Raw genomic sequence first — 27488 nt, 5'->3', positions numbered from 1 at the left:
TTTCCAACAGCTCCTTCCCCGTTTCTTTACAGCTGATCATCACCCGAGAGAACAGCAATGTCTGGCACCACGCAATGCAGCTCCTCCCTTTCCTTGCTTGTTTCTCCAGATCTCTGCTACTTCTTACCTGCCGTACCTGGCACTGAAGGAGTTGTTCCTACCTTCCTGCCTTCAACCCCTTCATTGCCCTCCGGGACACTCTCCCCCTTGCTCCTACTGCCTCTGGAGACGGCTCCAGCTAAGCTCCGGACTCTTTTGGACCTGACGGATGCTCTGCTGAGCCACCCAAGGTGAATTCTGTCCTGCTGCCAGCTGACACGAGTGCTCTCGGGACAAGTGAATCCCACCAGAGCTTTCCCACTCAGAGCTGTGATGCATCTCACTCTTAAGGGAAGAGGGACCTGGTGCTCTGAACTCCTATTTACAAATTCAACAAGCATTAAAGGCTGGCCAATTATACAACCTACACAGTATCTATGAAGCTTTTGCTTTGCAGATCCAATAGCTACAGGGCAAATTTTGTTCACTGCCCATAATTACTACCCCATGGTTGCATAAACAGTAAATACATTAAAAATCCCCCCATTGAGCTGTGATGCAGAGAACAAGTTTCAGCTTGTACTTCTTCAAAGGATTTACAACAGATTTCTTTCTTCCTTTAATAATGAATTAATCACAACCCTGATCAGAACGTTAGATTAGCTGTAATTTTGATGTAGGGTTCACGCAAAAAGAACAACCACACTAGCTCTCAGTTACGACACTTAGAGAACATGTCTTTTACAAGCACAGGAACCTGCTAAATGGGGGAAGGAGAAAGGAAGATTTAATTTCAGTTATTCCATGAAGAACAGATCAATCATTCTCAAAAAGTAATAACTCACGGTTTTATTCTTTGCGCTAAAATAACGTTACACCAATTTAAAAAGCCAATATACAGAAAGTTGGCTGGTCTTCACTTTCTAGTGCTATGCGAGTTTAAAAAAAATGGGGAGGAGGGAGGAAGATCCATGAGAGATGACCACGGAGACATTCTGGAGAAAAACGGCGATTTCTTTTCCTTTTGTAACTATAGTACTTTGAAATTTGAGTTGATAGGAAAGAGTATTTAGCTCTTCTGTTTGGAGGAAAGAAAGCAATAACAGGGAGAAAACACACGTATATCAAAAGTGTGCCCAATTTAAAAAAAAAAAAATGTTAAAAAGCCTCCTTGTTCAAAAGTACTGAAGCGGTAAGAACAGATCTTCCCTCACATTTTAACTTTTCCCAAAGCAGTATTGTCTTCATTTGCCTGTAAGAATGGGATGCAATGAAAAGGACTGGAAAGTTAAAGACAGCCGACAAATTCCCCACAGCCCGCTTCACCCAAAGCGCCTGTATTTACCGTTCCCTGCTAACTGCGGCAGGAGGGAAAGGCAAAGGCAGGCGGCGAACTGGCTGAACTGGTTCGGAGGTACAATCCTGCCTCCGCGAGAGGAGGCGCAGACAGGGCTCTCCAGGAAGCCGGGGCTGACTCAGGAGGCTGATCCCGCAGGGACGACAAGCCCGAGCCGCACGTCACCTGCCTGAACCCATGGCACACGCCCGAGGAGCGTCCTCCTGCGCTTCGGCGGCTTGGGAAGCTACCGAAACGCCGCGAGATGCCACGGAAAGAACTTTCACCTTAAGCCTCCCCTTGTAATGATCGTTCTGGGGCCTTCACTATTAAAGAAAAAACATCAATGGGCCGTGAAACCAAAGCGGTCCTTCCTTCTTCCTGCAACGCGCCTCTTGTCTTCCTTGGAGGGAAGGCGAGCGAGGTGCTAAGGCCAAGGACAGAAAGGGGCAGTGAGCAGGAAAGGAGCAAAGGTCTGGAAACTGAAGCCAGCTACAGAGATTTTAACTGACGAGAAGCTGCTATTTTCTTCTGTGCAGGCAGAAGCCCTGGGAAGGTCACCAGAGGCAGTTCTTGGCTGTCCTCACCCACCTCCTCCCTCCCTCTGCAAACTCGGTGTGAACAAGAATAAGCGGGTATTCTGCTGGAATAAAGGGGACACCGCAAGTTACCCAGTGAGCTACGCTGCACGTCGGGCCTCAGGACAGGCAGCTGGGAGCCAGGAGAGCTACCCGAGCCCAGAGAGCCGCCGACGGCCAGCGGCCACACTATGCTCAGCTGCGGTCACAGAGCTGCTCCGTCTCTGCCGGTACCTGGACTGCTTGCTGTCAGCAATATTTGGGATCAGGTCAGGAACTGCAGCAAGCAATATCTGCAAGCCATGCCTGCAAAACCTCCAATTCCAAGTCTGACTTCTTATTCCCATATAAGTAAAGCTGTGCTACCGCAATCCCCCTCCAGTTAGTAAACCTTAAATTGGGTCAGATAACTTTTGGAGGGACAGCGCATGTCAAATTCATAATGAGTTGCTACCTTACTTTCACCAGAGGAAAAATACCAGCCCAGAAACCAGACCAAAAATTCATGAAACTTCCAGAAGCTTGAGCCGTACCAGCACGAGTTACTTGCGGAGATGTGCGTGCGCTTTTTATACAAGGCACCAGAACAACTTTTCTGCAGTAACTCTTACAAGCTGCTTCCCATCAAGCGCCAGCAAATGAAGCTACTGTTCCCAGCTCACCAGTTAGCAGCCTGTCACCCCACGTTTCTGCACGTTCGTAGCACGTGGACACAACAACAGGCAGCCCTCGAGGAATGGGAGCGAACACACAGCCAGGCAAAGCAGGGTCCCGCCTCACGACAGCTACCTTGGCGCACTGCTCGCGGGGACTGCTCCGGCCAGCTGCTTCGCAAGGAACTACAGCAGCGCAGCTTCGCATACAGAGAAATTTCAACATAGTCACTGACTGGATTAAAAGCACTTAGAAAGTAAACGAGAGATGAAAGAAAGGCAAAATATGGCCAACAGCAGGTTCACAAGTATTTTTTTCCAAACCAGAATCAATAGCTGCGCTTGATTTTTAGGGGACTCTTCTACATCACATTACAATAACTGCATTCTGGTAATAAACCCAATCTTCGCCGTTTATGCTTACAACAACTCTGTTCTGCTCATTGAGATCTTTGAGCCAGTCAGTGCTTTCCTGCAGACAATAAAGAAAGAAAAAAATAACCAGAGAAACGCTTGCGGACATCGCTCATTTTCAGCACAGTTTCAACAGCCAAACTCAAACCAACCCAAGATTTGGACAGTACTCCCAGAGTACCATCTTTTGAAATTGCTTTAGCCTCCCACCTGTTATACATGTTAATAATCTACATGAAGCGAAGCAGAATTACATAAAGTTCTTCTTTATGCTTCCTGTTCTGTTAGTATGCAGAGTGTTTCTTCCACTGAGGTTTCCTCCACAATACATGCAGACCTCCTCTACCAAATACCTCACACAGCTTACTAATTACGGTTACTATTATTTTTGCAAAGCGCATGCTAGCATTCATTATCAAAGATAGCTTAAAGGGTGTTCTACATGATATTTTGCTAGCAAATGAAGCTGCTCGGAACAAAGTAATTTATCACTACACTTTCCTTGTTTATATCGTGTGACTGAATTCACCCATTCATTGTACAAGGACCCCGCACTGGTATTGTTAAAGGAAACACCGAGAAGTATGTTGTATCGTACATAACACAACCAGATTCTAACAGGAATTAGAATCATAGAGCATCGTGAGTTGGAACGGACCCACGAGGATCCCAGGTAGCATCGAGGTAGAATTACAGCGAATTTTACCAACGTGTGGCAGAACGCCCTCTGACAGAACTTGCTCCAGGCGCGTTTCATTGCGGATCCGCTGCTGCCGTTACCGGCATTTATCCTTAGCATCTAACCAGGTGGGAGTTACAACAAACGCGTCGCTTTTACACGAAAGGACCGTCGGCCGCTCTACCTACGCCGAAGCGCTGCCAGCAGCCTGCCTCAGCAGCGAGACGGCGCTCTGCAGGCCGCTCGAGCAGCAGGCGAAGCTCCCGCGCTGCCCCCGCCGCGCCGAGCGGCGCGGGCCCGGCCGCGCACCGGGCAGGGCGCCCCGCCCCCCCCCCCGCTCTGACTGACGGGGCAGAGCCGCGCAGCGGGTCCCCGCCGTGCCGCCGCCTCGGCGGGCCCGTGCTGGACCACGGCGCTCCGGCCCGCGGGGAAAACGCCACCGCGCCGCCTCTCCCGAGGGCGATTTACCGAAAGCGCCCCCGGCTAACAACGCGTTACTTTTACGGGCCCGGCCACACCTCGCCCTCCCGACGGCCGCCTCCCGGGGCGGTGACTCACGCCGATCGCCGCGCGCGAGGAGACCGAACCCGGCGGGTACAAAGGTCCGCGGGCCGCCGCGAGGAGCCGCTTCCCGAACCCAGAGCCGGCGCTCGAGGCCCGCCCGCTGCGGCCCTCCGGGGCGGACGAGGGCTGCGCATCCAAACCGGGCCGGGGGGCGCCCGGAGGCGGGGGGGGGAGGCGGAACCCGGGACCGCGGCGGCCGCCGCGGTCCCGGGTTCCGCCTCCCCCCCCCGCCTCCGGGCGCCCCCCGGCCCGGTGCGCGCTCACCTGCCCCGCGCTACCCCCCCCCTCCCCGCCGCCCCCGCGGCCTCCCGCCGGTTCCCCGCTCACCGCGCCGAGGGAGGTGGGGGCGGCGGGCGCGGGCGGCCCCGCGCGGCGCTGGCGGGCCCTACCCCGGGGTGCCCATGGCGGCGGCGGAGCGGCGGGGCCGTGCTGCTGCTGGTGGCGCCGGCGTCGCCGCCGCCGCCCGCTCCGCCTGGCCGCGCCCCGCCCCTCGGGCAGCGTCACGCCGCGCCCATTGGCCCCGCGCGGCGCACGGCGGCGTCCCATTGGCTGCCGCCGCGCGCTGAGCCCGCCAGTGGCGGCGGGAGCGGAGGTTGCCGTGGTTACCGATGCCGTGAGGCGGGCGCGGGAGCGAGGGGCGGGCCGGGCCGGGCCGGGAGCTGCCGGCGGGGGCTCGCTGAGGCCCGGGCCGCTGCCGGGCGGGGCGGGCGCGCACCCCCGCGGCCCCGTGCCGGTAAGTGCCCGCGCCCCGAGCGGCCGCAGCCCCCCGCTGCAAAATGGCCTCCGCCGTGCCCGCGGGGAGGAGGCGGCCGGCGGGGCCGGCTGCGGGTGGGCGGGGGGCGCCGCTGAGGGCCGGGAGCGGGGCGGCGGGCGGCGGCTGAGGGGCACGGCCGGGCACCGAGCGCCGGGGGCGGTCCCGGGGCGTTGCGGGGGCCGGAGGCCCCGGGCCGCCTCGCGTAGCGCGGCCCCAACGCCGGCGGGCGGCACGGCGGTGCCGCGGTAACGGCCGGCCCCGAGCGCTGCCGCCCGCTCCCAGCAGCCTGCCCCGCGCGGCGCTCCGTGCCGCCTTGCCTTAACCCCGCCCGGTGCTTGCCCAGCGCCCCGGGGGCTCCGCGTGCTCCCCGGTGGGCGGACGTGGGTTTGGGGCGCGATTCTCGGGCGGCTGCGCTGGTGTCCGGGGCCGGCCTGCTCAGCGCCCGCCCTGCAGAGGTGACAGGGGCCGCGCAGGGCTCCCGCACGAAACCAGCCCTGCCAGCCGGGGCAGCGCGCGTTCGCTGCGGGCTCTTCTGAACCCAGCTCCGTTCTCGGCTGCGGAGGGGGCGGGGTGCGCGCCATTTCGTGCTGCCACGGGGTGTAAGTCCGTGCAGGTGCTGCGTGTGGGGCAGTGCCCGCGGCCCCTCTTCGGGAGGGAGCCGCAGGTAAAAGGCAGGGGGACGGCCGCACGTGGGAAGTCAGGCCGAACTTAGAATTTCCCCTGGTTTCCCGTTTGCAATGTAACCTGCTGTCCCTGGAAACTATGTAGGTGTTTGGTGTAACTCTTAATCCCTGTAATATTGGTTGTCGTTTGTGTGGGCTCGTGCTGCAGGTACTGCTACAGTATGGGCATGTGCCAAAGGGAAAACGCTTGGCATGTGTAAACAGAAGTCTTGATTCCCTGCTGCCCTGAAAAGCGTCGTTATTTGCATTGCGTTAAATGGATATAAAAAGTTACCAAGCCAGAATAGTCGCCTCCTTCTAGGAATGGGGAGCAGGAGTCCCAAGGAATAATAGGCAAAATGTAGTAGAACAAAGAATAACGAGGGTGAAATAAGGCAAGCGCTGAGAGGAAGGGTCAAAGCAGAGGGGTGAGCACGAGAACAGGAAATACAAAATGTGAGGTCAGAAGAAATGGACCTAGAATAAAGGGAGGAGAAAGCACAGAACCTGTGGGAGCAATGACTTACATTAGTTGTAAGGCTGCCTGTACCAGAGGTGTACTGGATTCATTAAATCATCTTCCAATCAGTCTAAACTGGTTTTAACCCATAATTTGGATGTTGCTACGTTGGCCTAGCTTCTGCACATAACAGCTTGTAGAAAACAAAGAAGCTTACTGGCCTCCCCTGGCAAACTGAGCCATTTCTGAGCATTATTGTGAATACGGAAGGCACAGTCCACTGGCAGGCTATGAAAGGTGGCGTAATGCCATCTCTTGGCCTTTCAGCTTCTGGGTGGCTCCAGGTGGACAGCTGCAACCATCAGCGTTATTCGGAACAGGCCGTTCCACGCGCCCTGCATCCCCGCAGAGCCAGTGCACTGCAAGCTCTCTCCGTGTTTGGGAGTCAGCGGCTAGGGCAAGATGGGAGGGAGCAAGAAATAATGGTAAGAATGAGAAAGTGATCTTGAGCCAGTTTGTTTTGGCATGATAGAAGTATGGAGAATTAAAAAATAATATCTTGAGGTCCTGTCAGATTTGCAAATACATTAAATGACTACCGGTGAAGAACAGCAATTTCATTCTAACTGGTATTAGTCATACAGTCATAGCTTTTCTTATTTGTTTTGGCACCCAGAGCAGCCAGTACATTATCTAACTTGGCTGCTGTGTACCACAGGTCATCAATTCCCACCCATTTATTACTGTCCCAAGCCCAGTAGGGACAAAATGTGTTGTGGAAAGGCAACCTGTTTCATCTTGCCAACACAAAGAGCTGCATAGTGTACTGATTCTTCTGATTTCCTATTCCATTAGCTAATAGTAGGCTTTGTCAAATACTTGTTTAAACTCTTATATCAATTTTGGGATCAACAACAAACAAGTACTGTTTCTCTTTATTCATCTTCTTCAGGATGTGACTTGAAAGTAAGATATCTTTTTCTTTTCATTCTTAGTGTCATCTGGAAGGCACTGATTCCATTATGTTTGCAAATCTTATAAAGAGTCTAATGGCATCTTTTCCTTCTGAATCTTCCTTTTTTTTTTTCTGAGCCTTAAATCTGATCTCTTAAAAGGATTGTACTTGTTTTCCAGCTTTTTAGACATGCCGCTTAGTTAACGGGTATTTGCTGGTTATTTTGCTGCTTATGTGCTTCTTCAGTCTTCCAAGTCGTGAATATGTTTTTCTGCTTCATTTAATCTATCCCGAACTTAATCCAGCTTGGAGGTTTTTTTATTCTGCAGATGTTCAGTCCTTGCAGAAGCACTGTTGTGACAATCTTTAATTTTAGTGATTGTTTCACTGTTTGCAAGATTGCCTAGGTTTTCTCATTTGATGTAACCACACAGGAACTGTGTCTGTGGTTAAAGAGTGGGAACTGTTGACACAGAAGGCTTGCTCCTTACAAATGTGGGATTATAAACATAATATCGCTCACAAAAACAGTGTTGTCTTTGTCCTTTTTTTTTTTTTCTGGAACCTGTTTATCTGTAATCTCTTACAGATGCCGAAATTACAAAGGTTTGGAAGAAAATAACTGGAGGAGAGAGTAATGCTCATGGCAGGCTAACTGAACAAATGAGCAGCTGTTTAGCATTCACAAGGGAAATCATTTAGATGTGTGGGTTTTTCCCCCCATCATTAAAACCTACAATTTGATTTCAAAAGTTACTGCAAGCCATTGTGTTGATGTCACAGCAACTCAGTCAATCATGATACAATTGACTTTGGGTAATTTGTAAACTGTAATTTCATTTGGTTTAAAAAGCAGTAAATGTTCCCATGCTTTTTTGTTATTGAATTGTGGCAGCTAATAGAAGATGTATTTCTGAAGAAGTAGTGGAGTGACATTTTGCTGTTTCAGTGAGAGTTTTTACAAAAATACTGTTTCAGATGGTGGCATATAAAATTATTGCTCTACTGTCAGTAAAGATTTCACCCTTCCTGTTTAAAAATAATTTTTTAAAAACAGGGAAAACTGTTTGGAAGCTACCTGTTTATTTGCATTTCTACCTTTTTTATTTTCTTTCCTCTTTCATGGCTTTGCAGAATCTAGAATCAAATGTTCATACCTGATGCTTCAAAGTGCTCAGCACAATCACCAAGCTGCTGAGTGCACAGCCCCAGACTGCAGTCAGTCTGGCTGCAGTGGAAAGGGACAGTGCTACCCTGTCACGATACCTCTCCAGCTTTCCTTGTGCCAGCAGAGAAGATTGTGCAACTATGCAGTGAGCTAGCATACAAAATTGATCCAGTTTTCCCAGAAACGTCCCCACAACATAGATTTTTTTCTTCAATTTCCTGATCCAGCTCACTGTTCTTGCCTTTAATGCCCGCACTGCGCTATCTGCACGCGGCCATATGCAGAGGGAACGGGGACCTGCCCTTTGGCAGTGATGCGGGATCTTCTGCCCTGGGCACCTCTTTCAGCAAAAGTGAGGTTTGCGGAACGCCAGCTTGCTGGACCACAGTATAAACACAGTTGCCAAGTTGATTCAGGTTTAGGAAAAGTAACCTTTCCTCGGCAAGACGGAAGGCTCCTGTATGAACATAACCGACCCAGCTCGCAGCCCGGCGCTGTGGGTGGTTCTGATGGCACTGCGGGGGAGCAGCGCGCGGCAGTGGGCAGCGGGGAAGAAGTGCCCAGTGAAGGGGAGTCCTCACGTAAGCTTTGCTGCTGAAGCTAGCAACCTGGGGGATCGGGCTTCATCGCACGCGCACCTGGAAGTCGGGGCTGCTCGTGACGGAGCAGCAGCTCAGCCGCAGCCAACAGAAGATGTGGCCAGGGGGTGCAAAGAGAAGCTGGGGGGGGGCCTTGTAAAGGAAATGATTAGCAGCCACTCTGTTCTCTGCGTTTTCATGTCCTGAGCTTGTAAGTAATTTCTGTGGAAACTAGCAACCTATTTAAAAAAACAAACAACAACAACAAAAGGAAAAACAAAAAACCAACAGCTCTGGAGAGCTGAGTTACCAGTGTCTGCCCAAGGACAGGTGAAGGCCTGCGAAGATACTTTGCAGTTCCTGCTGACTGCAACGATTCTCAAGCTGCCCAGGATAGAACTAGGCTGTATTTGTGGCCTGGAAAAAATGTTGAGAAATTTACCAAACTGTAATCTACTTTGTCAATCTAGGGATGCAGAACTTCAGGCAAACAATGTAGAGATCCTTATGAATAAAGGGGTAGCAAAAGATACATATGCAAAAAGATTTATTTTTATTTATGGACTCTACTTTTCCAAGGGTTGTAGATAAGAACCTTTCTGAAAAACATGTTTGTTTGTTTTTTTGTGTGATATCTGACAACATTATACATTAATATAAAGTGAGGGTGTGCCAAATGCTTCCCTGCACAAAACTCTGCAAAGTTGGCATAGCAGAAATGGCAGAAGCTGCGCAATGTGTTTCCGATCTTTCTGACAAAATAAGCTGCAGTGGCTTCTAAATCACATGGATTATCTGTCCCTCTGTCTTGCTGTCTCTTAGGCTGCAGACAAATCTACTTCTCTGACTTGAGCTATCCTAGTGTCAGGCAAAAATCTGCTAGGCTAGGTAAAGGTAAGGTGATGCCGTCTGTGGTGCCAGCGCTAACTTGCAAGGTCCTGCTTCCTCGCCCTCCTCCCCGCAGTGGCTCTTAGCCCTGTTTGTGTGTCTTCACCTTCAGCTTGGCTTGTGAAGCAGACTGTTAAACATGGAGAGGGCTGCTGCTGAACTGCTTGTGAGTATGACCATAAATGTGTGAATCATCACAGCTGAGAGAACTGTGGTTTCTGTTGGTGTACAAGAAAAAGTATCTCTGCCTAAGGAGGAGTGGGACTTAATCAAACACCATATGTTCTTGCTGTACCCTTATACTCGCTGTGTGAACGAAGCCAGTTGGCTTCTACCTGAAGTCATTTAAGAAATGTTTACACAGATTGGTCTGTCAGCAGAGCTGTGGGGAGGAAGACACCAGCAGTGGGTCCGTGAACTTTTCCGTATTTCTTTTTTTTGAATTAAAAATAGCAGTAACAAAGCTAGCATGAAAAGGGAGTAGGTGGAAATTCTTAAACTTAAAATACTCCACAAAAGGCAAGAGCAAAGACAGGAGCATGTGGCAAAAGGTGAGGACAACTTAAAATCACCTGTTTCATTCCGTAAAACAAAGAATTGGACTCCTGTTTCCTTCCCGATAATTTGGGCTTTAGGTAGTTAATGAAAATAAAACTGTTGTGACTCTGAAAATGGTATCTTTCTAACTGTTCATTTTGCAGCACTGGAGCCAAAATTGCATCGGTGGTTTACCTGGTGATCAATGGGGCTGTGATTTAATCACAGTACTCCAGATACTTTGGACAGAATTTTTAAATCCAGTCGTCAGTAATTTTTTTCCTGAGTGAACTGATGATTTCTGCATACTTGGTGCTACTTCAGCTGTCTCCTGCTGAACTTCTGCTATTAGTTGGTGTTGATTTATTTTAATATCTGATGGCTTAGTAAATGTGACGGTACTTACAGGACACGCTGTTCTGCTACATTTGGTGTATGCTAGCTCTCTTAGAAATATGGTTTACTGCCTCTCGTGTAACTGTGTGGTATCAAGAGCATATAATGCTGATCCACATTTTACAAAACTCTTATTTTGGTGTGTTTAAGTTACGCATGCAGCTATGTGATCTTCCGGATCCAAACTAGAATGATTGTTCTCTTGCAGAGCAGTCTTTAAGAGAAGATCTAAGTGCATGGGAAGAAGAATGGCACCAAGACTCTTATATGCAAATAAACAGATTTTTTTTTCTTGCGTAATTTGGAATGACCTGTATGGATAATGTGACTCTGTTTTGAAATATCTTTCAAATGGTGGAAATTGAAAACTTCAGTGTTTTCATACAGGTTCAGTTTGAAGTGCTGTGCCTTGCCTGGCTCTAGGAGCCAACTGTTGGAATGCGTTTTGCTAAGTTACCAAGGTGATTGTGATTAAAAAAAAGTATAAGAAATAAAGTTAAGTGTTCTAGTTGCATAAAAGCACAAAGGGTTTATTTTCTTTGTTTTAGCACTTAGAAGGCAGGTTAAACTTTGGACAAGGAACATCATTCCATTAGTGCTCTTAAGCGAAGAAATCCGAAGCAGGAAGGTTACTTTTTCTTTGAAGTTCTCTGTACTGTTTCACATCTTTGTTCATATGACTCAAATGTTTTCTGGCTTAAGACAAAAATAAGACTGTATCAGTTTCATGTGGGTGGCTGAAATGCTTGTTTCCAAAACTGATGGGTCTTAAGAGATAATGAAATCGCAATATTTTGTTTCACTGATTTGTCTCTTTATAGTGCCTCAAATGCTGCTTTGACTTTATTTTTCATTAATAGAAAAAAGGCGTCAGGCAGCGCCAAGACACTGTGTTGTAGTGCTGGGAGCGATGATGACAGTTTTCTATTGCAGTGTCTCTACTTCTGTTGTGCTAAATGAGTAATGCGGATTTACATGTTTCATGTGAAGAATGCCAGAGCTGCAGAGCGGTGAGCTGTTCGCCGCGCCACTGCAAATACCCTGCTTTCCAGCGCAGGTAGTGAATGAGCAGACATGCCTTGTGAGTCAGGTCAATCCTGCGGTACCTTTACTGTGCTGTTGTTTCCTGAATAATGGAGAACCGTGTAGGCTACTGTTAGGGATAAACTCGCATCTTCCAATAAATCTTTAAATATGTTAAATCACATGGTTTAATTTTTAACACCTTTGACGTTATGCGTGGAGGTAATCCACTTTCAATTAAGCTTTGAAACGGACAGGTGTGCTGTCTGCAGCTGGCTGACTTGGTGCACTTGGCCTGTATGTGTTAAACAACAAAACAACATTGCAAAATGCCACCTGGCATGCTTGATTGCGAGCTGCCTGGCAGGCATACATGACTTCATTTCCTACCCTTCCTATGTCCCTTGTCAACTTTTAAAAATTTGACTTCCTCTTACATGATTGTTGTTGTCTCCTTCCCTCCCCCGGATCCCATGAAGCGTTCTTTAAGTTTATTTTATCTTGGATCTATTAAAATAGTCCAAGAAATAAAATGGAAATAGTGTCGATATTCAAAAAACTGACAAACCAAGTGTTGTTTGTTTTTTTTTTTGTCTTACAGTGTCACAGAGCTGCTTGCTTTAAATTTTAGTCAAACTGATCTTTCTTTTCTGCACTTTTTGACTTAATGGGGAAGCGATGAGATTATACCATAGGCAAGTATTAGAAGCGTACACTCCCAGAAGAGACACGGTCCTCTGCGTCAGTTTCATACAGATCCATAATGCTTTCCTTGGGGAAGGATGATTTGAATGATAGTCAAACTCCGTGACTTCTCTAGCGACTGTTTTGACACTGAATGATAAAAGTATTGTCCGGTGTGCTTTTTTTCTGGGGAAGGGATCGACAGCTGCAAGATCTTTAAGATTAAGACGTTGTGAATGGGTGCCGTTTTCAGGTAGTTAGTTCAACTAGCAGAAGAGAATGGGTCTGATTAAAGGATAAAGCTGGTTATTTTTGGTTTTTACTCCATCCTGTACAGTAAGAGTGATTCTCTGCCTCTTTTCCGTAACAGTAATTGGGATCAGAGAGTTCAAATACCTGCATGTTACCGTTCCTCACCTTTGAATGGAAACATGCAGAAGCCGAGCAATGTGGAGGTGTTTTTCTAGAATTTAAGAGATCACCAGACATTTGAAAGAGAGAGCACTGAAATTAAGGGACTTGTGTTTGGTTTTTTTTTCCTGAATTTGTAAGGAAACATCTGTCCTAGTCCATAACCGCAGTTCCCATCGACTCCCGAGGTTTTAAATGAAGTCAGCGGTTTGTTTCTGGGTCTTATTTTTAACTGTGTATGCTAACTGGTAATTGACTTGAAATACTAACACCTGTTGTTGCAAAGTGAAGCAGCCTTCATTCACACAAAATGTGTACCTATTAAAATGTTATTGATTATGCTGTTAAATTGTGTTTTGCGTCAAGTTGATATGGCTTCCTTTTATTGACTGGTACATTTAATAACATGACTGATTTAAAACCCGCTTGAAATGTTTTGTTTTAAGTAGCATGTGCAGATCAGGAAATGCCAGCCCCACAATAATTTTGCTTTTCTGTTGATTAGCAGCACTTTAGCCGATAAGAAACATCGACATTCATGGTCTGAATCTGCAAAGACTTCTGTGTGTAAATGGCATGTTGAATCGAGGTGGTGAAGTCTCGGCTTCTTTAAAGTCAATGGTTAAATTCTCTGGGAGTATTCATGCTTGTGGAATTGGGACCTTAGCTGAGTATGAATCATCACGAATAGCAGCATGTGCAGGCTTTGCTTGCTCCAGAAGTGCTGACTAACATTTGTGGAGTTTAATTTCTATTTAAATGAAAGAGAGCAGGATCTTGTCTTAATGCTTGCTATTCCCATATTTTAAAAAATGCTTAAGTCATGTACTTTAGGTACAAGCGAGTATTTGCATTACGATAAGAATGTGCTTAAGTTGTTCAGTTGAATTGGAGGCATAATCTCTCTCTTAGAGGACATATTCATATTCTCTTAGAGAGTTCTGAATTGTAGTGAAATACTAAATTATCAACCAGAACAGAAACGGAGCATTGGTAAACCCTGTGCTTTATGCTGTTACTAAAAGCTTTAGTCATGGCTGGGTGTAGACATGGCTGATTTGGCAGGCTTGGGGAACAGTTTTCTGTGTACTGATGGCTTCTTTTCAATGTCTCTTTCATCTTTTGTACTTTTTGTTTCTAAGATGCATCAAGGCTTCCAGCCTAGAGGCTGTATTGAAGTTAGAACAAAGCCTGGAAGCAGGGCATCTGAATTCAAGCTTAGATGAACTTTTATAGCATTGAAGAGGTTTTTAGATGTATCTGCATTAAAGCAGAAATAAATGTAACTTGCACTGCTTTTATCATTTTCCTTGGTATATTTTCTAGTTACTGAAGATTAAATACAGGTTTAAACAGATCCTGCCCTTTCTGAAATAATTTTAATATATTCACTTCCAGTGTTTTAGTGGTCATAACATTGTATTTGTGATATCAGAAAATAATTTCTGTTGAAAGTCTGAGATCAAATACAACTGTATGACATCATTACAGAAGAGAGGAATAGATAGGTTGCAAGGGAATAAGCTCTTATTTAATCAAACAGTAAAATTACAGAAAAATCGCCAGCATTATGATTTTTTTTGTTTACTTTTTTTTTTTGCATAACTTCTGTTCCCTCAGACATACATTCCTTGTTTCTTCCCAAAGGAATGGAAGCCAATGCGAGTATGTGAAGTTTTGTTAAACAGAAACATCTCAGTAGAGAGAAGAGATGTTGGCAATTGGTCTAAGGGATACATAAAACCGGAGGGGTAGCTATGCTGCTGCTAGGGTTACTAGTGTCCGTTGTTAGTTTTCAAAAAGGGCATAGTTCCTTTTCTTAGGAGAAGCTTGTCATCCGTGAGACACGTTGAGAACATAATCTGACCCGGCTGATGCTCGTGACTCCTGGCCAGTCCTTTCGCTTGCACCTCGACAGGGCGTAGCTCCACGTGCGCTTAGGGCACCTCTCTGCTGTGCAGGAGGCAGAGCCCTGGCACAGCTGCCCCGGGGGGACGTGTAATCTCCCTTCCTGGAGATCTCTAAAAGCCACCTGGATGTGGTCCCAAGCACCCTGCTCTGGGTGCCCCTGCTTGTGCCTGGCCAGGTGGGCCCAGAGGTCCCTGCCGACGTCAGCCGTGGGTGATCCAGGCGGTGCTCGGGCACCTCAGCTGCTCTGCTTTCAGCCTGTCCTTGCGTGATCTTGAAAACAAATCTGCACTTGAACTTCATTGCATCTAAGGTATTTGGAGGCAAGCTTGCCCTTGACTGGAGGCTTTGGAGCACGTTGCAGATTACAGGCCGAGCAGAGGAAGGTGTTGGCTTGTGCCGACTGCTAGCTTGGGGTCGAGCTCGCGCCCGTCTGTGGTGCGGGAGCGCGGCGCCCTGGGCTGGCCAGCTCCGCGGGCGCCAGTGATGCGGTCGCCGGACAGTGCCGCACAGCCACCCGGCCGTGTTCCCGGCAGGACACCGTTACGTGACACCTGCTTTCTGTGAAAGCATTCACAGTTTTGTAGGTACCCCTCAGGATCGGTTTGCTAGCACAGCATGCCTTACCTGTTTGGGTCAAAGCCTTATGGGCACTGCAGACCAAGTCAGTGCCTCCTAGTGCTGCTGCCCCCGGGGTACTTCTGGAGTTCTTCTTGTTCTGTTTCATCACCAACCCAGGGCAGAGCTGAGAAAGGCGACCCAGATGGACTTTTTTTTTTCTCTTTCGAATTTGAGTTATTGGATGAAGTGTTTTGCATTAAATACTCACAATATATTTCATTTTACTTTAGGGTATTTGGTGTGAGCAGTAGGCAGTACTCCAAAACATTCAGAGAAAACATTATCCCTTAATGTGTGTGGATATGTGGGAATCCTTATGGCTCGGCGCTTAGGAGGCGCTTCAGAAAAGGCATTAGAAATCTAAGTTTCCTTCCTCCTTTCTGCCTTTTTATCCCTCACCACTGGGATGCAATGTTTAAAGGAAGGGAAACTTCTTTTCTCGTTTGTGAGTGGTACCCAAATTTCCTTGTAGCTCTGTTCTGAACAACAGCTAAGTGGTAAGGTGTCAACCTTATTGAATCTTTTCTTAATTTTTCTGGTCACAGATAGTAAATAGATTAACCAAGTTCCTGGATAGCGTTCTTGATCCAAGCTGCATTTTATGTATGTTAATAATCCGGTTGATGAAAAAGCCCACAGAGACAAACCTATTCCCAAAATGAAAATGCATTCTGAGTATTCAAGCAAGAAAGCTTGCAGGAAAGTGAAGTTACTCTTGTTTAAAGAAGTACTAATTATTGAGTAACTCTACTTTAGAAAACAAGCATGTGAATTAGTTATTTTGTCATAATCTGTGAAGGTGAAGATTTTTAAGTCACTGAATTCTTACTGAAATTGAGACTTTTACTCTTTAAATTCTTTAGATTGCCTCTTTTTTCATATACCTGTTTTTCAGACAAAATATAAGGAATACTTTTACTCATTAGCTCTAACTCATTATTTCTGTTCAAGCAGCTGCAAACCTCTAAAATTAATCACTTTCACCATGAAATGTAAAGTATGGGTAATCTGTGATGTTTATCAGTGCAAAAGTTGAACTGAAACTTATAGGAGGCTTGCAGGGTAGAGGTGGATGGAGCAAGCACCCTGAGAATTAACCCACAGATATGAAATACATTTGTTATCTTTAAACCTACAAATAATTCAGTGTTGGTAAAGCTGTTATTATGATGAAAATATACCAAGCCTTACTCTGAATTGATTTCCGTTCCCTTTTAAACACAGAGTCTAACTAGACAAAATACTAACAGATCTCAGAATTTCATGAAGACGTTCTGGTAGAGGAAACTACTCTTTTAAGGTTAAAAAATTAAAAAAAAAAAAAAAAACTGATTGTCACCTCAAGTGCAAAGGGAGAAGCGTGCTTAACAGCAATGTCAGATGTGCTGAAACACAAAATCCAGTAGCACTTGTTAAAAAGCAAAATGTCCCCTCGAATACTTGCATTGCTTTTGTGAACTAGAGTGGGAATGCAGGGGAAGTAGGAAACGTTTCTGCTACATGTGATTGTCCATGGCTTATGCTTGTAAGAATGAAAAATGGAAGTAGATTTTGTTCTCTGGAATTGCTGAATCACAGTTCTTTTCACTTGGCTGTGGCGATGGAGATCAGCAGGGATTTCCTCGGACTACTGATGCGACACGACACCGACACCGCATGCTGTAAGAATGCTGCCTGATAGCAGCTTGCCCATATCAATAGAAAGTAGCATCAGTAATACTGATGATTGCAGACAGTAAAACTGCTGACAGAGGCTTAAATGCTCTTTATAAGGACTAACCTTGTGAAAAGAGCCAAGTAAGGGAATCCCTTGGGGTCGGTTGTTTGTTTGGTACCGCTGTACTTGTATATAGCACTGAGTTCCCTCTCTAACTTAAGCATTGGATGCCGAGGACTGCAAGAGCTAGCAGGCAAAGAAAAGCTGTCTTGCTTTGTTACAAATCTTTGTTACAAATCTTTCATTTTGATGTTGTAAGGAACTTCGATGTCTTAGTCTATAGTTAAAACTATCCCCTGCTGTGTTTCCCTTTGTAGATACATTTTGCTGCTTTCAATTTGAGGGATTCTGGCAACTTGGCCAAAGCTGCTGCTGTGACTGGGCTGTTACAAATCTAAAAAGTCAGAACGGTTCCACAAAGCACCTGCAGACAATCTGTTTCAGGTCTAATGCAGATTTATTTCTGTTTGCAGAATCTCTGAATATGGTATCCTTGCTGATACCTCTGCTTAAGGAAATCGACACTGCCATGTCAATATTAGCCACAGCATGCCAAATCTCTGAAGAGAACTTGCTGTTCTTTTAAACGTTGCCGTTGTTTTGAACAGCTTGCCATTGTTTCAAAATCATGCTGCTGATCTGTGGAGGTCAAGTGGCTCTGCCCGACCATGGTCATACTCCTACAGAATCCTTGCGTTGGTACTCACTACTCACCCTTGTTTTCTTGGTTTTATGCAAATGTAGTGTCCATCTGATGGTATTAGAAGAGACATGGGACAGTTATTCCTCGCTGTTATGCCAGTATCAATATACGTAGGGTTATAGTAATATCAAGGCACTGTTGAGTATTAGTATCCTCATGAATGAGGCTAGGAACTGTGATGACCTATGATCTTGCTGAGAGAGAAGCATATGAAAGTCTGTCTTAGACTGGTCAATCAAAGCAGGAGTACCAGGTTTAAAATAAAGAATTTCAGTATATCTTGATGCTTTTCCTTTTTTTCTGAAGTCAGGTATGTGGTTAATTTCTTCTTCAAAGGAACAGTAAAATTAAGCAAAGAAAAACTGTTTTTGTTTCGTGATTGACACTGAAAGCCTTAAAAAGATGAGTAAAAAAACTTCAGGTTTTCTTATACATCTTGTAACTATTGAGCTCTTATTATTGTTTTAAGTTTTCCTGTTCAGCTTTAGCAGCCATAAATTCAGTGGAAGATTGTGTGTCACATAACTGCTGGAGTTTACAGAAAATGCTGAGTATTACAGAATTTCACAATAAATTATGCCAGGGTTTCACTTTTTTTTTTTTTTTTTAAATTAGGTCCCCCTGTTCCATCTTAAAAATTACAAAACTTCATGAAGATGATGATGATGTCTACTTGCTCCTCCTCTCAGGAAGAAAATATTGGAGGCTGGAAATCTAAGGAATTATGTTTAATTTAGTACTTCCATTGTCATAATATACAGATTTGTAAACAACCGCAATGGAAATGATTTTCTTGAAAAGCCTTTTTGAATTGATCTGCCTATAGCTTAAAGATCTGTGTGTTAGTGGTTGAGCATTTCTTGTTCCAGTTATATTTCTTCCAAGAATTAAAGATGAACCTGTGCATAGTTGGCCTTTGTAAGGAGCAGCAGAACAATATATTTGTTTAGAGAGTAAGGAAGCAACATTTAAACTGTCTTTGGCATCTTGAAACCAGAAGGTGCAACTCCCATGTTACTGTGTTCTTTATATCTTTACCTTGAGGATTTACAGACAGCGCAAATGTGATTTTTTTAAAAATCAATTCCAACGTATGTACATATGCAGAAGCATATACGCAGATAGAGAATTATATGTAGATAAGTTGGTGTAGAGATAAAAAATTATCATGACAAATAGGCCAACAAAGTTGCTTCTGCTATGGAGAACTACCTCGTTTGTCTGGATGAATTTGGCAGTGTTACATTGTTACAAGTTAAAACCAAATAATTGCTTTAAGGAGGGAAAATCAGATCAAAAAAACGCATGTGCCAACTCATTTTATTTGCTTTCTTTTTTCATTGAGGAGTGTGTAGACTTTGGGGTAGGACTGTAAATTTATTTGCAGTTGACTACGGATTGTAAAGGACACATTAATCTTTCAAAAGGGGAGCAAACTCCCAAATGTATTTTCATATTTACTTACTTTTAACTGTCTTTAATTCCAGCCTCTGTGATCAGATGACTTTGCGTGTAGCTTCTGACCAGCTGATACCATCGCTTTCTTTCAGAACAAATTTAAAAAGGTTCCGTTGTTGTTGATGAATGGTCACTCTTGGGTGAAGACAGGTGGCATTAGACTGATGATTTTGGTTTAGTGCAAGGGATAGTGTTCAATAACATTGAAGAATTTGAATCAAGAAGCATTGAGAAATGTCACACTTCATCAGTGAGTTCATTATTTTCTACTTGGAGTGGTCAGTGAATATTCAATGTACAGAACCTGGCGGTCATGATTTTTCTTTGCTTTTTAACTTGCATTGTTAACTAAACATGTACAGATCAAACATCAAACACTGGCTTTGAGCCACTGGAATGACAGACTGTTTCAGCTACACTTTACCATTTTCTTGCAGTAATAATGGAACTTCCTTCAAAGAAACTTGTCCATCTAGATCAGATTTCTACACTTTAGCTGTTTTTGATGATCCTGCAATGCAGAATGCTGTCAGGAGGAAATACAGCTCGCAGGAACATACGATACTATCTTTGGTTGCAGTCTTGCAGTTTGGCTTGACTGAAACCAATTGCTTTTTGTCAGTCGTTCTCTTTCAGTTGCTTCTGCTGCTGTTCTTCCCCTTTTTCGTGATGCATTGGGCCATCCTTGGGATTTGTATGGATAAGCAGGTTCAACTCATTAGAACAGCAGAAAAATAACTCCACAAAACACAAATGAACAGAGTTTGCACGTCAGCTATTTGCCATGTTGCTACTTGCTGTGGGACTAGACAAATGCCAAAGCTGTGCCTAAGTGGATGGAGCTCTGTGCCTAGGAAACGTGGGTAAGGTCGGGCTGGGAATGAGAGAGGGCCTGCGGGGGGACCGGTCAAACGCGACTCCCCTTCTGGCGTTCCTCCGCTGTTGGCGCAGTTCTGTGGAAACACCTTGTGGCCACCTATTGTGTGCATGTATTCTTTGTAAGACCTGTGATGGTGCTCTTGTGTGTCTAAGTGAAAGTATGTTTTTCAGACATTAAGGTTGTTTTGTTTTTTAACTTCGTTGTAGATCTTATTACACCTTAAATGTCAGGTTTATCCCAAGATGCTGTGGATACGTGATACACGCTGCCTGTCATGGCTGCTCGTGAGGAATTAAGCCCTTGTTGAAGAAACAGCTGGCTTGGGTTGCCAAGTGCTAATGGAGAGACTTTTAAAGGGAGTATACAGGGATCCACATATAAACCAAAGTATGTAACTATAACAAGAGAGATCTCTTCAGGCTTAACTTCTAAAAATCAAAGAACAGCTAAAAAAACTTACCTTACATTTGGGCGAATATGATAGTTACATTGTGAATAGCACAAGGGAAATTGACCTCCTATGTGACAGCATTGCAGATTCATCAAAGAAATAATAATTCGTTTTCCTTTTATCAGCTGCTAAACAATGTAAGAGATTTTTTTTTAGTACAAAAAAGTGAAATCTTCCTTAAAATGAAAGGTGAACTTATAGAATTTCCGTCCAGTCACATTTTCAGCAAGATATCTTCTCTCCTCAGCAAAACTATGCATATTCATTGTATATGTATGTTTAGATTGCATTCACAGTGTTGGTATTCTCAAAATATCTGTTTGCTTCTCAACAGATATAAAAAAAATAAAAACTAAAATGTGTGAACCGGACCATGGAACATTGTTTACACCTCAAAGGATTAGTGATGTAGGTATGTATGTGATCGTGTTCAAATGTAATTATTTTGGATTGCTAGAATAAAACTATTTCTGAAATATTTTGTGCAATTAATTGTTGCATATGGAAGCTGCAGTAGTATTTTGATGTTTAACACAAAAAATCTTTCCATAATTAAACATCAACTTTAGGATCATTTTGTCAAGCTTTCTGCAGGTATGTGGCAAATGAGAATCCTTAGGAGAGACTTGAAGGAGGATCATGAGATAGCTTTGCAGGACTTACCTTAGCATTTTATATGGGATCCTTCTGCAAAACCATTTATTAGACATACTGCTTCCAGACACTACATGCTTACTAGTGAATGGAGAAAGAACAAAAAACAAAAACAAACAAACAAAAAAAACCTAATATCTAATGGCAAGTTTCACTGTTAAAGGTACCTAAAAAGAGATGGAAAGAAAAGTCTCATTCTTTGTCCCCATAAGCATCCTAGCTTACATGATATATTACTGGGGATATGTATGCTTACAGTGCTTGGGCAAATGTTCAAGTATTTTTGTTGACCAATATAATTGTATCTTAGGCTTTAGCCAATTTTTGTTACAGAATATAGTGAAAAGATATTTTGAAATCATATCTACCTAAGCTTATTTTTTATTAATATGGATTTATGTGTATGTGTACACCCAAAAATATATACATACAAGATATATAATATTTATTTATATCTTTAAAATAAAAGACACATCAAACACATTACCTGTAATATAAATGTAAAGTTTGCATTGAATTAATCTTGCATGAAGAGACCTTGATGACTTCTACTAGCTTAAGTTTGTTTCAAATTCTTATTCAGCAACTCAAATCCTTGTTATGGAAACAGTTAATGTTTTTATTATACTGTTTCTAAATTCTATGCATAATGCTTTCATTTTATGGCTCATACTTAAAGTATTTCTTGAATTTGACATGACTGTAAATGTTTGTGATAACTAGAAAATCTGGTGACTTCTATGAAAAATGGCCTATGCATCCAGAAGTATAAACCCACTGACTACAAACATCTGTATGAACTTGCTGCAACAGAAAAAATGGCATCAGCAAAAATTCAATTAAAGGTACTTTTTTTTTTATTTCTAATAGCAATTTTTTTTTTAAGTACAATGATCACATTTTTTCACTGCCCTCAAAGAATCTGACAATGAATAGGAATAACAAATTGTTTTAACAGTGTTCCCGATGGGCAAAAGATGCAAGTTTATAACACCATTACTATGACTTGGAAACTTCAATGTTGAATTATGAAATTTCTTGGAATCAGGGATGCAAAATACATGGAATCTGCTTCCCAAAAAGACAGGAGACATTTATATTTGAGTGCTTAGAGGAAATTCATCCAGACTCATTAGATAACCAGCTCAAAATAGTGGGGATAATGAAGAACTTATGGGAATGAAGGGGGATTGCTCTGGAAAGAAATTAAACCAAAAATATAGACATGAAGTGAAGATTTCCAAAAGTCAAACTGAAGTAGAGCTTGAGAAGGAAATAAAGAATTTTATAGCCACATAACGTAAATTTAGAGCTGGACAGAAAGGTGTAAATAGCTGCAGTATGTTCCAAATAGTAAATAAGAGGTAGTTTTAATTTAATTAACTTAATTTAATACTAATAAAGTTCAATGAAAGCTTTACCGCTGCTTTTGTTAGGAATGATGTTTTATAATGTGTTGACAAAGCAGGGTGACAAGCAGAACTGAAGACAAAATTCTGTGTTGTCAAACTGGAGAGAAGACTAAGTACCAAATCCAGTATCCAGAGTAAGCGCCAAAGACTAAGCACTCATCCAGTGATGTAATTTCACATGCTAATTTTTTTTGTAAGTCTGATCTCAGAGACATTTAATAAATCCATCAGTGATGGATAATAAAACCACAGTGGGTGATACCATACAAGTTGAAAATAGCAAGGTGGTTTGGTGTATTAAGAATGGGGTTACAGGGAAGGAAACATTTTTGACAATGATAGACCCAAAGTCTTCAGTTATGTACAAGTTAATTAGAATAAAATGTGAAGAAAAGAATTTGTAAAACCGAGTAAGTAAATTAAAAATGCAGCCAGTTTTTAAATATGGGGGAGGACAGGATGAACACTGGTAATTCTCCAGACAGCCTCATTACAATCTTTACATTAGGCATATACCAAACAGGTTATGACGGAGTTCTACCTTTGTAGAAGAAGGACCAAATAATAGAGAAAATGTGAAGACTAAATTAGAAAGGTTAAGATATAGCTAACTCTTGAATACTGCATATGACCTTCATCATTATAGTACCTAAAAAAACAAAACAAAACAAAAAAAAAAAGTTGAATAATACAGGAAATAATACCCTCATAAGGAAACCTAAAGGAGTCTATCTTCAAGTATTTTAAGAGAAAGCATTGATCAAACTTGCTTACGTTAATATATGTCTATGTAACAGGTAGATGGAATGTGACAACTTGATACCAGAACTGTCAGCAGATAAACCTCTCACACGTGAATCAGTTGCAATTTCTTGAGCTTTAAACTACCTTTGGGAAAGTGAATGCAAAAATGCAGACTGCTGTTTTATGTCTGCATATTTCTTGTTTGTTGTATTCCCTGCTAAAAAAAAATAATAATAAAAATTATAGGGAGAATATATTCATATATTCTTACCCTTTTTTCTTCAAAATTTTCCCCATTCTTATTTTAACATCATACTAAAATCAGTAATGTACGCCACAGCTTTGAAAAGAGACTTTATAAAAGTGACATTCTATTCTTCCAAAGCTTTATAGGTTTTATACTGACACAATGATACTGTGACAAAGTACGTTTTCAAGGAAGATTTTTACTTTAATCAGATGGGATGTTAGTCTGCTGATCAAGGCGTCACTTCTTTGGGTCACATTTCAAAGCAGAATTACTGTATGAGACCCCCTCACTCTGTCATGTCGGCTCCCAGTTGCCTGGGAATGCTTTTATCGGGGTGGTAGTTTAGCCGGGCCGTTGATGCAGCCAGCGAAGCTGGATTTGGGCTGGTTTATTAGCTTGGGTTCAGCGTACAAACACAGCTCGTTTACCTCAGAAGTGCATGTTTGACAAACGGTTTAGCTTTCATGTGCCATGACAACGAAACTGTTGGGTCCTGGTGGGCCTCGGTGAACTGTGGAGCCATTCCGAGGTCTTTGTGGTGCACGCCTGGAGCGGAGCCGATCTCAGCAGCTGTGGCCTGCGGCTGGCCCCCGCTGCGTGGCTGCGCTGCGCTTCCAGTAAGCTTGCCCAGCTGCCGCGTGCCGGCACGCAACCGGCAGTCTGGGTGTTGTGAGCTCTGAGATCTCGTGGTGGTGGGGAGCTCGTACAGCGTCTTTGACAAATATCAGACCTCCACGCATAGAACCGGTCCTAAACAGAAGCTAGAAAGTCCTGTTAACTTGAGGGAGCTGTTCAGAGATTTGTGCTTGAGTGTCCTTCTGTCTTGCTTGCCAGTGTCTCCTCTATGAATATGTATTACCTGGCTTGTCAGTGTCACTTATGTAAAAGATTGGAGAGTTGATGGATTCCTTTTTTATTTTTGTTTTTTAATTTTGTGCCATTCTGAGGGAGGGCTTCTGATTGCTTCCATTACCTACAATTCAACAGGGGAAACATGGGATATTTTTGTGAACAAGCTCATTAAATAGCAAACCCAAAGGTATGGGAAGACTGTAGCTCATCCAAGCGCTCCTCCAGCTGTTCACTAAATGGTTTGTTCCTTTGAAACTAATTTTTCATCATTTGTCTTTTGGTATTTCACCTTTTTTCAAGTGTTTTCCAACTGAGTAAGTAATAAAATACGTGTGCTGAAAGCTCCACAGAGAATAAAATGTGTTCCCACCTGTTTGTTTTTGTTGGTGGTGCTGATTCAGGTAATCCAAGTTCTGAAGTGCTGGGTTACCTCTCCGTGGATGTGGAACCACATAAGCAAATGACAAATCAATTGTTGTCCGCTTAAGGAAGAAAAGTACTTGTGGAAGAGAGCTGTACGGGAATGCTTCACAGCTCCCTTCTTTGGGAAGCCTGCTGGTGTCTCCCACCCAGCAGGCAGAGGGAGCGGAGATGTGGCCTTGCAGGGGTTTTGCAGTCCTTGTCCTTGTGCGTGTGAAGGCAGAGGGGGCAGTGTGTGGCTTTGTCCAGCTTTCACTATGCAGGAACATTGACTAAGCATTTTTAAGAGTGAATTAGTTCCACCTGAGACAAATGAAAAATTAGCAGTTATGTCTCATAATGGTGTTTCTTTCCTGGGCTAGATGTGGAGTGAGATCTTTATTCCTTACTCCTTGTTATGAACTGGGACAAGAGTTTCCAATTTTTTTTCCTTGCTCACTACCGTTCTGCAGTAGAAAGTTATAGCATAAAGGAAGGTTTGGGGAGGAGGAATTAAAAAATAATAAAAATAACAATAGGTGGTAAATTATGGGGGCCTCTGGAAACAGAGGGGGGTTTTGCAACTAGAAGTAGTTGGCTGGGGAGGGATGGGGTCAGGTGGTAAAGAGGAAGGCTGTGGCTGGGCAGCAAGAAAAGTAGCAGGAGAGGAGCAAATGTTTGCTGAGCTGAAATCATGCTTTGTCCTGATTAGTCACTGAGAGGCAGGAAACAGTCATGATGGCAGGAGGATAAAATAAAACTGGCCTAGCTCAGGGGCTTCTGGCAGCCACAGCAGCCACAGACTTCTTTTCCTTCTTCCTTCATTGTTGATTGGCCAGAATCATCTGGCTGCTATTCCATCAGCCTTTATGGCTTTTCTTCTAGTTTAAGAGGTAACTCCATCTATCTTTGTCTTCCTATTATTAACTGAAGTTGGAAACAATGTCTTTGTGAAGCCATCAGACAATTTCAGAGTATCTTTAAATGGATAGATTTTGGGAAAGCACCCTGTTTTCAGTAATCAATTTTTGAAATTCTTTTTCTTGAAAGAAACATTTTTACTCTTTCATCTTCCCACCTGTAAGAGTTTATTTTTATTTCTCTTACTAATCTCCCCTCTATCACCTCAGAAACAGGGATGGAAAAGAAAAGGAGAAAAAGGAAGAAAAAAATACAGTCCATTTCCTAGTTTTCATTTTAATTGTGATTTGAAGTAGAATATTTTTTTTTCATGGAAATTCATTACATTTCAACCCATTGTTCTTCAGAAAAAACAGTTGTGCAAAGAGCCTTTAGGTTCACCATTCTGTAGTTAAATTTTGATATGAAGGCATTTGATAAAGGTATTGAAAATACTTGAAAATACTTATAAGCATTTATTTTCCTGCAGATTAAAAAAACAGAACAAATTTCAAAAATTAACAAAGAGCAAATGCTGCTGAAACAGCATCGCCAAGTGTGGTGGCAAGAGCATAAAAGACTGAGTGAGAACAGGTAAGACCTGAGGAATCTTAATTAGTTATTATTAAAGGAATACATCAGCAGACAGAGATTCTGGTGTGGCATACTTGATTAAAGGGACATTAGGAGTATAAACATTAAAATATCTTAACCGAAGATAAATCTTTGTGCAGGGCAGGAGAGTTTGTGGCTTGCATTGAAAGGGGTCAGTAGATGCAAAGAGAACAGAAGAAAGGAGGGCAGAACAGGGTGGATGTTCTGCATGTACTTAGTGGCACATACCGTGATCTCCAGCTGTTTAGCTGACCTATCAGAATCTGAAGAGCCTGTATTTGTAGGAGTATCAGAAGTTTTCAGATGTTTTTTAATCCTTTTAAGTGTCAGTGTGTCTCTAGATATGTTGTTTACAGTTATAACAGGGAACGTTAATATTGTTCATGAGAACAGAATTACCCTCTCATTGCTAAAGGTGAACAGAGTATTCAAGAGACATTTGAATAACATCATTGATAATATACTTTAACTTTTGGTTGGCCCTGAAGTGGTCAGGCAGTTGGACTTGACCCTTCTAGGGCTCTTATGACAGAACTATTCTATTCTATTGTGTTCATGCTGCAGAAGCTGTTTTCTCTTCTTTTGAATGATGTAAGCATGTACCTTATCTCAGAATTTTCAGGAAAGAATACTTTTGGTGGCCTGCTGCAGGTGTTTTTATGTTTTGTTTTGTTTTTTCCAGAAATACTTGTAACTTCCTGACCAAACTGCAGACAGCTTTGTTGTCCTAGGCCTACTAGCTTACGTGTTGCATGTACAGCAGATCAATAACAGCATGTTTTACTCAAAAGAGGGTGGCTTCCCTACTACTTTTCTGTAAAACGCCTGACCTTAATAGATTCCCAGGCAGAGAATCTCTTTTTACTCAATTATCAGAGTATTTGAAGCTTATCGTTCTTGTCAATTTAATAAATAAGAAATTAAATCTTCTGTATTACAGCAAACAAACAAACAAAAAAAACTCATTAATACCTTGCAGGGAAAAAGCAGAAGCAGAAGCAAAGATTGTTCTTGATGAAGGAAGTCATAAGTATGACTCTTTTTTGGATATACGGGACTTGGGTAAGACTTTTCAATTCATGTCTTGGTTCTTTATTATAGTCAAAATTATCTTGATTACTTGTTTGTGTTTTTAAATGCCTGTC

General features: G+C 43.4%; 2 protein-coding genes across 16 annotated transcripts in view; one reads left to right on the top strand and one right to left on the bottom strand.

The window, feature by feature from the left end:
• The window catches only part of PKP4 (plakophilin 4), a 94710-nt gene extending 89982 nt beyond the window's left edge, over window positions 1-4728 (bottom strand). Inside the window, exon 1 of one of the 2 annotated variants that reach the window (XM_066999080.1) lies at window positions 4591-4728. The gene's annotated coding sequence lies outside the window, so the exon portion shown is untranslated. The remainder of the gene's footprint in view (window positions 1-4590) is intronic. The other variant, XM_066999077.1, reaches the window with a different exon arrangement.
• A 56-nt stretch (window positions 4729-4784) lies between these two features.
• CCDC148 (coiled-coil domain containing 148) overlaps window positions 4785-27488 on the top strand; it is a 68317-nt gene continuing 45613 nt past the window's right edge. Inside the window, exons 1-7 of one of the 14 annotated variants that reach the window (XM_066999084.1) lie at window positions 4904-4996; window positions 6467-6624; window positions 7684-20453; window positions 20852-20929; window positions 21895-22016; window positions 26219-26322; window positions 27284-27405. In XM_066999084.1, the coding sequence (XP_066855185.1) occupies window positions 20405-20453; window positions 20852-20929; window positions 21895-22016; window positions 26219-26322; window positions 27284-27405 (475 nt within the window). In that variant the 5' untranslated portion in view covers window positions 4904-4996; window positions 6467-6624; window positions 7684-20404. Of the gene's footprint in view, window positions 4997-5177; window positions 6625-7683; window positions 20454-20851; window positions 20930-21894; window positions 22017-26218; window positions 26323-27283; window positions 27406-27488 lie in introns of those variants that run through there. The other 13 variants (XM_066999085.1, XM_066999086.1, XM_066999093.1 and 10 more) reach the window with 13 other exon arrangements.

Source organism: Anser cygnoides, chromosome 6 (assembly GCF_040182565.1).
Source record: "Anser cygnoides isolate HZ-2024a breed goose chromosome 6, Taihu_goose_T2T_genome, whole genome shotgun sequence".
NCBI lineage: Eukaryota > Metazoa > Chordata > Aves > Anseriformes > Anatidae > Anser > Anser cygnoides.
The sequence above is the reverse complement of the archived record's forward strand: the minus strand, read 5'-3'. Positions and strand labels throughout refer to the sequence as shown.